The 14,324-nt window shown below is 32.7% G+C and overlaps 1 protein-coding gene across 1 annotated transcript; it reads right to left on the bottom strand.

The window, feature by feature from the left end:
* Nucleotides 1-2,185: 2,185 nt before the first annotated feature.
* LOC126882757 (uncharacterized) lies at nucleotides 2,186-7,895 on the bottom strand (the record flags this gene model as incomplete). Its single annotated transcript, XM_050647751.1, has 3 exons — nucleotides 7,692-7,895; nucleotides 4,478-4,971; nucleotides 2,186-2,276 (listed from the first exon to the last, which is right to left on the bottom strand). Coding segments are annotated over exons 1-3 (789 nt in total), but the record flags the coding sequence as incomplete, so codon positions are not given.
* Between the last annotated feature and the right edge of the window lie 6,429 nt (nucleotides 7,896-14,324).

Raw genomic sequence — 14,324 nt, 5'->3', positions numbered from 1 at the left:
GGCCTTAAAATAAAAAAAAAAACATATTGCAATGCTGAAATTCTTAGCGAAAATTTGCACTATTTATGACATCAGTACTTAGCGTATGATCACTATTTGGTTACAATACCACGAGCAAAGAAATAAGTTATAGAGATATCTATAAGACTCATAAACGCTGCAAAAAATACGGTTTAGACATAAATAAAGAGAAACCGAAGTACTGATCAAAAATAGCAAAGAAGCAATTGAAGAAGACCTAAAAATTAAAACCAGTGTCGAACAACACATCTAGGTTTAAAAAGTAAAGGTAAATAATTGGCAGAATAAATAAAGGAAGTAGAGAGAAATAGAGAGTGGCAGTGGTGGACTCTCCCAGATGCCACCTGCAAGAAAATTGAGGCTTTCGAAATGTGACTTTATCGTCAAGTCGTGAAGATATCTCGTCGCCTTAATACTATAACTTGATAACTCGAAATTAGTAGCTCTGAGATAAACGGGTTTAAAGATGTTAAAGATATTTGTGCTGCTACCATGATGTTGGTAAATACGGAATTCACTCTGCAGCTCTAATATACTGTTCCTTAGCTTTTTGGCTACTTATCTATTCAGGAATACTGTGCAAATTTGTTTTCCAATATAGAAAATAACATGATAAAGTACAAGTTATCAACTTTTAGCACTACCATAATATTAACATTTGGTAATGTCGCATGTCGTGCCAAGCTGCATCTAAGTGAACTTTTTAACAAAACTAATATTTTAAGCATTATTTTGGTGAAAATTGGACCTCTGCCATGGGGGTTGCCAGATCTGCTAACAATTCTCGAATTTTTGCATTAACATGAACCGAATAAACAGATAGCAATTACGTGGTAAGCTCAATGGTTTCAGGAAACCACGTGCTACAACTAGATAACTAGAGTTAGCTAGTTATAGAATTCAGTGTATGTCGTATTCAAGATTATTTCGATTAAACAATAGCTTGATAACTTATCTGGTCAAGTTTTAGCACTGACTATTAGGGATATTTGAGTTTTATCAACTTTCGTCAATCGAAAATATATACTCAACCCGTTTGGAGCGAGTTACCAAGTTTTTACACAATATGGAGGCAAATAAAATACATCTTGTGAACTAATTATCTCAAAAACGTCAATTTTGGAGTTATCAAGATATACGCTGTGAGCTCGTAGGTAGAGGGGATATTTAAAATTTCGCGAGCGCCAGTAGTGACAAATCAGTGAACTTTCGGTGGAAATTTGACATAAATGTCAAAGTGATTAATTTAAAACATTGAAATTAAAAACATTAATAGGAAAAAATATTAGTTGGCCAAAGCTGTGGTGTATATTTTTACCTTAAATATACTTACGTTTTAAATACTGAATTTAAGTTTTTTTTTAATATATCGTAATATGTAATTATAAATTAATCTAAGCGCCATATACACGATAATTGTGAAAATATCCGAAGTAAGAAATTAATATTTCATTAATAGAACCTTTAAATGATTAGCAAAATCTTAAAAAAATCGATTACAATTTAATTACATACTTTTTTGCGTTGTAAATATTAAGCGATAACAATTAAATAATAAATTTAAAGTTACCGGCGAAAGTTGCATTAGTAATCCGCTAGTAGCGACACCAGCGAAGCTCAAAGCTCTGATACTGACCACGTTTAAGGATACAAAAAAAGATATCTTAACCACAATAAAAATAGGTAAAATCGAATACCTCGATCACATCATGAGGAACAGTGAAAGATATGGACTGCTACAACTAATCTTACAGGGAAAAGTAGAAGAAAAACGAGGACCGCAAAGGCAAACGATTTCCTGGCTAAAAAATCTACGTACGTAGTTCACCACAACAACCACAAGTCGTTTCAGAGCAGCAATGTGCAAAGTACAGATTGCCATGCTGGTCGCCAAGATCCTACAAGATGAAGAGAGAAATACAGAGAAATAGAGACTTGGGTCATACGATGATAGGCAAAAAGTATAAAAAACACCATAAAAGGTGGTTTGAAATGAGAAGATAGCCTTAGCTTCTTTCTGTTTAATATGGTTATGGACAAAATAATTAAAATCACTTTAAGAAAAACAGACAGAATAAACATTTTTTTAAAACAGTTTTAAATTAATTTTATTTACATAAAAATTGTATACATTATGTTATTTTTATACTTACTTGTTTGAAATTTTAAAAATTTCAATACAGTTGGCTGACACAGTAAGAGCAAAAAATATCAATAATATGTTGGACATCGCATCATTTATTTTACTCGAATACCTAAAAATTTAATAAATATTGTTCATAAAAGAGAAGAAAACCAATTTTGGCAAAAAAGTGAAGATATAGATCAATGGAAAGTTCAAATGTAAGGGAATCATGGAAGACGTTGAGGACCTTAAGACAGAATATCTATAAAAGGATAAAGATCCAGTGCAGATCCACCAACGGCGCATATTATCACCAGTGGTACTATGAACGACACAACTGTGCATCTAGATAAAATACGTTCTGAAGAGGTGTTAAATCACCTAAAAAAGGACAAACCCAGACCCAAAAATAAAAATCAACAAAGCAACCACAATCCAAGAGCGACACACACACCAATACAAAAAATAGACAACAGACTAATGGGTACAATATTACTGAGTTATACGACAGAATTCAGACAAGAAAAACCTAGAAGATATCTAATTACGTACTCTACAAACTTAAGAAATAAGATGTAGACAAACACAAGTTGCAGATATATCTGCAACAAATAAAAAATGCATGCTCTAAAAAGGATGAAAATAACAGAGCAACTGGCCCTGGAGACCTACATATTTTAAGAACTGCTAAAACATGTCCCTTTGGTCTTAAAACATTTAAAACAAATACCTAACAAATGCTTATTTCATGGAAAACTATCGGAGAAAAGAAAAACGGACAACTTAAATTCTATACAAGAAAACGAAAACAAAAAAACCTCGATAATTATAGGAGACTATGCGTCACACCTTCTGTGGATAGGCTGTATGGTAAAATCTTAGAATATAAAATAAATCAGGAAGGAGTACAATGCGAAATGACTACGAGCCAGGAAGGAGGTTACAACTGGCGATCAGCTGTCAGATTTGCTTTCTATCTCCAGTGACGTACCTTTGAAAGAGGGAAGAAAAGAAATTCTTAACGATTTTATTACATCTTTGATGTTAAACAAACAGCTACAGATCAAGAGAAAATACGTATTAATATAATATTTTGTTGAAACGTCAGTTAAATAACATTTAATTATACTAATAACTTCAGTTAATTGATTGCATATACAGGAGCTTTACCAGATGGTACGCCTATGCACACAGCTGATCCAGTACACAAACACCTTCTACCTCGTTGACAAAAACTTATGAGTCATCCACAGACGTTCAAGATGGCCGGTTCCGCTAGAAATTTAAGGTGTTGTTGATATATGAAAGACTCCTTCCTGTTTTTTTTATATTCTAAGGGTAAAATCGTTAAAGGATGAAGGAACAGCTGCTAACTTCAGAAAGAAGTAGTGGTTTTCGTCCTGGATGCTCATGTACTCATAATATATATATTATATTTTCTATAAAAGGGCTCGTCGGTAAATGATTGAATTGGTACTCATAACAACGCAATAAAATATTTATTACCTATCTGACAAACCCAAAATAATATAAATAAAACAGCACTACAGGCCTTCGAAGCCCTTGGCGAGAAACCATAGTACAAGACATAATTTAGATTTTTAGGAAATTCGAAATTGTAGGTAAAAAATTATTCGTTGACCACAAAAATATTCTAAAACGGTATTGCTTTATTACGTATTCCAATAAACGGATAAATTTATTTAGGAGTAATTGGAAATCGATATTCCATAAACCGGGATATTCCTATAACCGGTACTCTAATAAGCGGGTTCGACTGTAATAAATAAGATAAAGAAAGGAAAGACAATAACACGACAATTACACTCGATTATATGGAGCGACGATATTACAAGTAAAACTTAACTCCGAATCTTTAGGACAATATTGGAAAGCTCATGTTATATCTCAGAGACGTGGTCACGAAAACAATGGAAAGCAGAATAAATACAATGGAAATGTTTTGAAAACGAAAATTGCTAACTGCAAATTAACACTAATGGACAAAGTGAGAAATGAACGAATTAGAGAACTAATTAATGTGAATGAGGCAATACATGAAATAGTAAACGAAAATTACTCTGGTATGGATATATGCGAAGGACAGACTAGATAAGAATACCGTTAAGAATTTGGAAATGGAAATTAAAAAGAAGGAAGAGAGGGTAATCCTAGATAACAGTGGAAATGGAAAAAAGAGACCTCACTTAAGAAGATATTTATGACAAGAAGTAGGTAATATCGATTGGGATGTGGGAAGTGTAAACAGAATAAAGGTAAAGGAACGGATAAGTAAGTAAGTGAGCATTTTTAAAATGCTTTATATAATACCTATACAAAAAGTGATGTTGATCGACACATCTCTTCACTTTCTTCCTCATTATTTCTTTATCTTCTTCACTTTCAATTTTGAGCTCCAACATTCTTCTAATCTCTCGATTTAAGATTCGCCATTGCACATACGCCACAATAATCACAGTGGCACAGAACCCATCCCAAGACAAGCAGGAAAAATAGGTCACAACAAAGGCATAAGTCTCAAGAAGATACAATATAGGATAAGGGATACTTTCAGGAATATAACTGTTGAACGCTAACATTCTCTTTCGTAAAATGAACGGTCTGAAACAGAAAAACGATGAAGGGCTTACAGCGAAACACAAAAAGTAGATAAATATGATTTTGACCGTTTTTAATATAGCGAAGTTAGCGTTTCTTTCATTTTCGTCTTGTACATCGTCTAGTTCCCAAAAATTTCTCATATCACGTATTAAATCTAGTATCTCTGCATGCTTCATGTACGCAGCTACTAATGTTAAGAGTCCCTGAAAAAATTAAAAGGCTAGATTAATATGTTTCTTTAAGAAATCCATTAAAACTTATTGCTTACCAAATGTTATTATACTGTGGAAGAGTTTGATTCGGACAGAAATATTACCTAAATGTTATCAGTAGTAATTGCACAAGAACTCTAAAATTATCGAATTTTTCCCGAGTGACACTTTGACAGTTTTAATGTCACGACCCGAAGGGGAGTGAAATTATGTCAAAGTGTCACGAGGGCAAAAATTCGATAATAATTTTAGAGATCGAGTGCAATTTGTTGCGATTACCTTTTTGATGAATAAAACTGTTCAAAACCAAAATTGTATTGTAATTTATTTATGTAAGTACAAATTAGTATCTACAATTAAACACACAGTTGTTATAAATATTTGACGGTTGAAAGTCATCACTTTTATAATTTTTAAAACATTAATTGTCATTAATGTCACTGAATGTATTTTTTCGTAGCAACGTAGCAAAGGGCATCTGACGTAATATACTTGACGACGGGTAATTATCAAAAATTATCGGGTATAATATCACAAGAGAGTGAAAATAAATTGACAATAATGCGACAGTTTTTCGAAAATTTGTTGTCTGGCAATAGCCCAGTGTTGCCCAATGACAACAAATTTTAGTAAAAATGAAGCATTATTTTCTTATTTATTTTTACTGTCGTGTGATATTCGTAAGATTATTTTTTAATACGTATATTATGGATATTTTTTTAAATGTGACAGTTGTCAAAACTAGGAAACTGGTTGCCATTAAACAGAAACAATCAACTTAAAAAAATTCTATCGGTAATTTTCTACAGTAGATAATTCTCAGTATAATTTTAATCTGATTGGACAGAATTAAACACGTGATCAAAAATCTTACTATACGATTGGAAGTTAAAATCATTAAAAAATTATCAGTAGTAATTGCTCTAACATTATTGAATTTTTCCCGAGTGTCACTTTGGCAGTTTTAATTTCACGAGCCGAAGGCGAGTGAAATTATGTCAAAGTGTCACGAGGGCAAAAATTCTATATTAATTTTAGAGTTCGAGTGCAATTTGTTGCGATTATTTCATGAATAAAACTGTTCAAAACCAAAATTTTATTGTAATTTATATATGTAAGTACCGATTAGTGAAATTAAACACACAGTTGTTATAAATATGTATTTGACGGTTGAAAGTCATCACTTTTATAATTTTTAAAACATTTGTCATTAATGTCACTGAATGTATTTTTTCGTAGCAACGAAGCGCATCTGACGTAATATGCTTAACGACGGGAGATTATCCAAAATTATCACCTTAATTTGCATGTCTGTAGCTTTCTATTGGTCAGAATCTCCTATGAATGAAATAATCAGTTTAATTTTTATTTCTGTAGCTTTCCATTGGTCAGAATCTCCTATGAATGAAATAATCAATTCTATCTAGGTACCTTAAGTGTTTATACAATTTATAAATGTATTAATTTTATTGTTTGTTTCTTTGTAAAACTAACGACATCATGACATGTCCTATACATTGTCTGTTTTAAAGGATGAATAAATATTATTATTATAGTATGGTGAAATATACAGTACATGAAATAATTTAACGTAAGTATTTACTTTGAACGGTAGGTAGGGAGAGAAACATATTTGAAATGGCATAGCGATGTAAGATCCCAGAAATATCTTGTAGAAAATTTAATAGTGGAAATAAATTAAGAGGAAAAGTTCAACATTGTTCAAACTTATCGTTTTTATTTGACCACAGCGGAAAAAAACATACTTAGATTATATTTACACTGTCGAACAACTAATTGAAAAAAGAATGGCCAAAAATAGATCCGTCCATCTAGCTTTTGTGGATCTTAAGAAGGCATATGACTCCATACCTAAAACCAAGCTAAGATTTTCGGGAGGGGCCATGAATTTTTTTTGGGGAGGGGTACCGGGGGCCAGGGGGTAATTTTTAAAAATTACGGTTAAAATGGTGAGTTTGAAGGCACTTTTTACACACTTTTGAGTTCTATAAAGACATTCAAAAGTTATCGTTATTAAAGTATTATTAAAGTTGTTACCGATTCATCCACATTTCTTCGGATTCAAGTGCAGTTCTTTCAACAAGTTTAATACTATTTTTCCAATGCTTCTTCTGTCACTCTGTCAGGCCTTGTTCTTCCCTAATTCTTGATTTTCACTAATAATTGTTTTTATGCTCTCATAAATTAACTTGACAAAGTTTTCACGAATGTTGTTATTGTGTATGTATTTCAAATTTAGATAAAGCTGTTCTACGTGGGATACGTCGGTTATTTCGTCAAATATGACAGAGTAATAATTTGCACTTTGAACCTGATTCAGGTTTTGTTCAATTATTTCTTCACCACAACATGTTATTAATTATTAATTTTGACTGGTGTTACTAATGTATGTTGATGCGGATAGGTGTCGTTGAATAGTTTTATCTCCTGATGAGATTTTAAATCTTAACAATTCCCGTCATTGCTAGGTTCAGCATCTTCGTCCAGAAGCAGAAGGTCATCATCACGACAGCCTCTTAGAGGAATATTTTGTCGACCTAAGAACACCATAACACTATAGACTCTACTATTGGACGTAGTTTTTTTTTTATTTTCTTGTATCTGTTTAGACCTTTGAGAGTCTTTCTGGTTTGACTGACTTTTGCGGGTTGTGATAACTTTGTAGAAAATCCACCTAAACCTCAACGCACTCCTTGTGATATGATGTTTTCTGGCGTGAGTTTGGCGAAAGATGTTAAAGGTTTCATGACAAGGCTTTCAGCTGTCGTCCCTTTATTATGACCATATTTTTCATTAGAAAAATAAAATTCAATGTAAAACAATCCCTTTTGACTGTTCGAAAATACCAACCAAATCCTTTGTTGTAAGTTCTGGTGATCCAAGTAACGCTTCATTTCTTTTTTATTCCTTGTGTGTATAGAATATGGAAATTGATAGGATTTTGATGGCTGCCAAGATCGTTCTGACAATTGGCACTTATCTATATTTTGATTTATAAAACATCCTATGTCATTATTGAAGCTTCTGTTACTTCTTTTGTTCAATTCTAGTCCAGAAAACATATTTATCCCCTGTTTTATACATATTATATGTGTTTGAAACTAAGAACATTTAAACTGCCAATATTTAATATTTATATTTTTTTAAATTCTCGGAGCTGGATCCGCCCTTGTGGTAAGCAATGGAAGATATCGAAGATCCACGAATATTAATAAAAGCAGTAAAAACACTCTACAAGAAGAACAAAGTAGCTATCAAAACGGGCAATAAAATACGCAGTCGTATTCTATAAAGACCACAAAGGGACTGCTACAGGGCTGCTCCACATCCCCTATCCTGTTCAAAATATTACTGGAGAAAACCCTGAAACTATGGAAAAGAGGGTGCGAAGGAATGGGCATACTAGTAAAAAACGAATACCTATACTATTATATATACCAGGGGTGGCCAAGATCCTTGATAGTGCGAGCCATTTTTTAAAATTTGAAATTTTTCGCGAGCCCCAATATTTAAAAAGTGCAAAATAAGTATTTAATTTTTCTCTCACTTTTTAGATCTTACGAATTAATTTTAAAGTGAAATAAAACAGTTCACATCGTTACGTTGTTTCAAATATGCAAATAGTTGTACAAGCAGCCTTTACTAATTATTTCGATTCTTCATCATCCTTCCTTCTTTTTCTGAGATGGCCTATTGATCTTCTACCTTCTCTCAAAAAACACTATCTTTAACACTCCATCTTAATCTGATCTTACCACATCTTATCTTAAGAGGAAACAGTAGCGATCAACAGGTAGCGAAAACGCGTTCCAAGATTGCGGCTGTAATATTGAATATTTGTTCGAGATATTTGGCACACGTATTCGTAATATAATAAAGAATGGCGGTACAGAGCCCAATTTGAAAAATGTATTAGTATGTGGAAATTACTCTGTAATTAATTACAATATTAAAAAAACGAGCCTGTACCGCCATTTAGAAGAACAAAAAAATACACTTTCTTTAAATAAACTTTTTTATCCGATGCCTAGATTTTGTGTCATTTTGGAACTACTAATGAAATAAAAAAAATTCGTAGTTCCAAAATGACACAAAATCTAGGCATCGGATAAAAAAGTTTATTTGAAGAAAGTGTATTTTTTTGTTCTTCCTAATGGCGGTACAGGCTCGTTTTTTTAATATTGTATTTAATTACAGAGTAATTTCCACATACTAAATATATTTTTCAAATTGGGCTCTGTACCGCCATTCTTAATTATATTACGAATACGTGTGCCAAATATCTTGAAAAAATATTCAAAATTACAGCCGCAATCTTGGAACGCGTTTTGGCTACCTGTTGATCGCTACTGTATCACCTTAACTTTTATATGTCTGACGATGTTTTCAGTACCATACACAGTGACCAATTTAGCTTTGCGGCGCCTTCTCCACTCTCCTGTCAATCCATCTCTTTGAGGGCCAAATATCATTCTGAGAACCATCCTTTCAAATACCAGCAGCTTATTTATTTCCCGCTGATATAGACTCCATGTTTCACTTCCATATGTAACAATTGGGCGAATAATCGGCATGTACAATCTTAATTTAGATTGTCTTTTTAGCAGCTTAGATCTTAATAGAGTATAATGCTGTATTCCACGCAGCTATTATCGCTGAGACCTCTTTTCATAAATGGTTGTCATCTGTGATTACCGCCCCTAGATATTTAAACTCTTTTGCTACTTCGAAGTTGTGGTCATTATTTGTTATGTTCAGTCTGACTCTTATTATTGGATTTTTGGTTACTAGCATGTATTTCGTCTTCTCTACATTTATTCGAAGACCCAGACTACCTGTTTCTTCACCGAGTTGTGAAAATACCTCTTTCACGTCTCTTGTAGAATGAGCGACTTCACCTAGATCATCAGCAAAGGCCAACAATAGTTTTGATCCTCGATTCGCAAATCCCCTTGTCAGCTCAGATGGTATTTTAGTTATACATATTCTAAGGCTAAATTGAATAGCAACAGTGATAAGGGGTCTCCTTGTCTAAGTTCTGATGTTACATTTAGTCTTTTATATTTAGTTGTTGAAAGATTGATTCCTTAATAGGTGTGGATCCCGCGTATGAAAAAAAAGTTGATTAATAGCAAGCTGAAAATTTGTTAAGAGTTTAAGGGTGTCTAGTCGGACAAATTTTGATATATGGGAACACTGGAACAGGGGAAGTTTTAATTGTGGAACAGGTTAAAAATTTGGAACGGCCAGACCACGAAAACGGCACATGTATTTTGTCCGACAGAACAGACTTAAACTCTTCGAACAGAGATTAAAGTCTCATGCAAAAATCAGACTGCTATTTATCACCAAATGGGCGTTTTAATGAGTGGAACATGTAGAATATGTCAAATGACAGGAATTATGACAGGTGATAAATAGCAGTCTGATTTTTACATGAGAGTTTAATCTCTGTTCGGAGAGTTTAAATCTGTTCTGTCGGACAAAATAAATGTGCCGTTTTTGGGGTGTGATCGTTCCAAATTTTTAACCTGTTCCACAATTAAAACTGCCCCTATTCCAGTGTTCCCATATATCAAAGTTTATCCGACTAGACACCCTTAAGCTATTAACAAAGTTTCAGCTTGCTATTAATCAACTTTTTTTTCATACGTGGGATCCAGACCTATAATTCACTTCCTTGCTTCCTTTATATTTGTCGTCAGTAATTTAAGACATTTTAAAACACAAAAATTATGTAAAAGTAATTCAGGTACATTTATTGAGAGCCACAAATAATCCCTCAAAGAGCCACATGTGGCTAGCGAGCCACAGTTTGGCCACCCCTGCTATATACCCTGTTTGCTGACGACCAAATATTGATCGCACAAGACGAAGATGACCAGCTTGATTTTTTGAAGTTATACTTCTTTACGCGCGATATGAGGGTGAATTTTTATATGTTAAAACCTACGGTCTCGGAGCATGCGCATTATAACTTTGTTCTGATTGGATGTTCAAATGACATGTCAAAAATTATCCAATATGGCAGCTGTAGCGCAGCTGTGGTTTGGACGGTTGACGGTTTGGTTATGTATGGTTGTTGCGTTTTAAAATTTGTGGGAAGAGAAACAACAAAGGTTAGTTAATAGTTATACTGCCTTTTTAAATAGTTTTCATATTATATTTTTGAAGTTATACTTCAAAATGTTTTAATTTATGTATGTATCAGTCCAGAAAAGGTGTGGAAAGAATATATTAGTGTTTTTAAATATATTTTTCTACAAACGTGTTAAAAATGCAATTTTTAGGACTCCATAGGAGCGTTAAAAATGCTACTTTAAGGCACTAGTGCTTTAAAATTTAAGGCACTGCAGTTAAAAGTGAATTGTCAAATTGTGAAACGTCAAAATATTTATATTTCATTTATTAACATTAATATTAATAATACAACTTGCGCAATTTGAAAAAGGTGGTTTAAAAGATTTTTTATTATAATTTTGTGTCTTTGGATTTGTCTTCCTTGGGCGTAAAATAGTAAAACATCTATTTTTATATTTCACTTGTCACCGTGATGTATAATTATGTATATCTGAAAGGTAACTAGCATGCGGCTTGATGGCCTTGTTGGTAGAGTATTGGACCAGAGATTAAAAAATCGCGATATTGCGGGTTCAAATCCCGGACGATTCATATTTTTTTCTTTTTTTTTTTTTAATATTTGGCATTGTTAAGTTTTGGTTCATTTTTGGTAATTATTGTTAATTTTTTGTATTGTAACTGTTAAGTAGGTATATTTATTTCGTTGAAATTATATTATAATAGAAGTATAACTTCTTACGTGCGTACAAAGTACACACACATTCTTTTTTTTTAACTCATTTATTCTGCAATCTATTAGTAATGACAATAAGCGCCTTTGTTGATAAATGATTATGACATGTACAAGATGCTCCATTAAGCACCCTGTTTTATAATGTAGCTATTGCTAACTTTGTGGCATTACCTCTACTATTTACAATAGCTTGATGATAAGAAAACTGTAACCGGAATGAACCTAAAGAAGACCGAATACCTAACAACGGAGAATACAGAAATAAAATAGCTGAAAATTGAAGGTAAACAAATCAAAGAAACAGAGTAGTAAAAGTATTTAGGTTTCATAATATCAAACAAAGGAACAACTGAAGAAGATCTGAAAAATAAACTACGAAAAAGAACTTGCATAAACTTGCATACAAAAATTGAACCCGGTACTGTGAGATAAGAATATCAGTATAAAAACAAAAAGGACAATATAATATAATACCATGACAAGAAGTATTCTGACTTTGGGTGTGAAATTTGGATAATACATAAGAAAACCTACAAGAAAATAAGAGCAACAGAGATGGAATTCTTAAGGAGAAGCTGAAGAGTAACAAGAAGAGGCAAAACAAATAACAGACTAAAAAGGGGTAGTTCCCTAGGTTGGCTGTATAACATATAGTTAAAAAACTGTAACATGAAGTAAAAACCACTAGTAATTGGTATATTTATTAAAAATTTTAAAAATCCCAATGGATTGAAAAAATGTGTCCAATTCAGAACGTTTTCAGACCTATCAGTCCATGAGTGAATTCAAATACTTGATAAATAGCCCCAGAACCAAAAAATGGTTGAAATTATAATTATGAGTTTCACCATGTTCCCGGAGGTTATATCTTTTAACATCGTCGTTTAGCCTGTTCAATATCACTACAACATAATGTAGATTGAATTATAATTTCAACCATTGTTTGTTTCTGGGGCTATTTAGCAAGTATTTGAATTCACTGATGATGGACTGATAGGTCCGACAACGTTCTGAATTGGACAAATTTTTTCAATCCTTTGGGATTTTTAAAATTTTTAATAAATATACCAATTACATAAAAGTGGTTTTTACTTCATGTTACAATTAAATAACATAGAGATTAGAAAATAATGGGAATGACCTCAGATATAATACACTACATAGAACAGCAGAGATTAACCTGGTATGGACACGTCAGAAGAGCAGACAAAAAACGTTGGAGAACAGAATAACAGAGTGAAGCCCGATAGGAAGGACGAGAGGCAGACCCCGACGATCTGTCTGCAAGCAATGATAAGAAGAAATCTGCAGGAAGGGGACTGGTAAAACAGAAAGAACTGGAGAGAACGGTTGAGAATAATTGATAGATTCGACCGTTACTTGATGGAAGTTCATTTTATCTAACAATAAAACACTGAAAACGTTTGTTCTCTATACTTCCATCTACTTTTCTATACTTCCATGTTTCTATCTATACTTAAGAAAGGCACTCTGCCGAAATAGCTGTAGTCACATAGTTATAATAAATTTTGTGAAAGTATAGAAAACAAACGTTTTCAGTGTTTTATTGTTAAATACAGTGACAGCATTGAATTATAATTTCAACCATTGTTTGTTTCTGGGGCTATTTAGCAAGTATTTGAATTCACTGATGATGGACTGATAGGTCCGACAACGTTCTGAATTGGACAAATTTTTTCAATCCTTTGGGATTTTTAAAATTTTTAATAAATATACCAATTACATAAAAGTGTTTTTACTTCATGTTACAATTAAATAACATAGAGATTAGAAAATAATGGGAATGAACTCAGATATAATACACTACATAGAACAGCAGAGATTAACCTGGTATGGACACGTCAGAAGAGCAGACAAAAAACGTTGGAGAACAGAATAACAGAGTGAAGCCCGATAGGAAGGACGAGAGGCAGACCCCGACGATCTGTCTGCAAGCAATGATAAGAAGAAATCTGCAGGAAGGGGACTGGTAAAACAGAAAGAACTGGAGAGAACGGTTGAGAATAATTGATAGATTCGACCGTTACTTGATGGAAGTTCATTTTATCTAACAATAAAACACTGAAAACGTTTGTTCTCTATACTTCCATCTACTTTTCTATACTTCCATGTTTCTATCTATACTTAAGAAAGGCACTCTGCCGAAATAGCTGTAGTCACATAGTTATAATAAATTTTGTGAAAGTATAGAAAACAAACGTTTTCAGTGTTTTATTGTTAAATACAGTGGCAGTTGTGGAAATCCTTAGTAGATATAAAGAAGAATTTATTGACATTTTTATTAATTTTTTAGTTGGAAGTCAAGCTTTTAAATATGTCCCTCTATTTTTTAAACACTTTTCTTTACTTCAATACTTTGCATCAAATCTTTAGACGTTAATTTGACTAACTTTTCTTCAATGCAAATTAATGAAAATTTGCAGACATATGCATTCTCAGGAACAATACACGAATAGTCAATAAATTTTTTTTTATGTTTATTAATTGT

This window comes from Diabrotica virgifera, chromosome 3 (genome assembly GCF_917563875.1).
Source record: "Diabrotica virgifera virgifera chromosome 3, PGI_DIABVI_V3a".
Taxonomy (NCBI): Eukaryota; Metazoa; Arthropoda; class Insecta; order Coleoptera; family Chrysomelidae; genus Diabrotica; species Diabrotica virgifera.
This window is presented reverse-complemented; position numbering and strand designations above follow the sequence as displayed.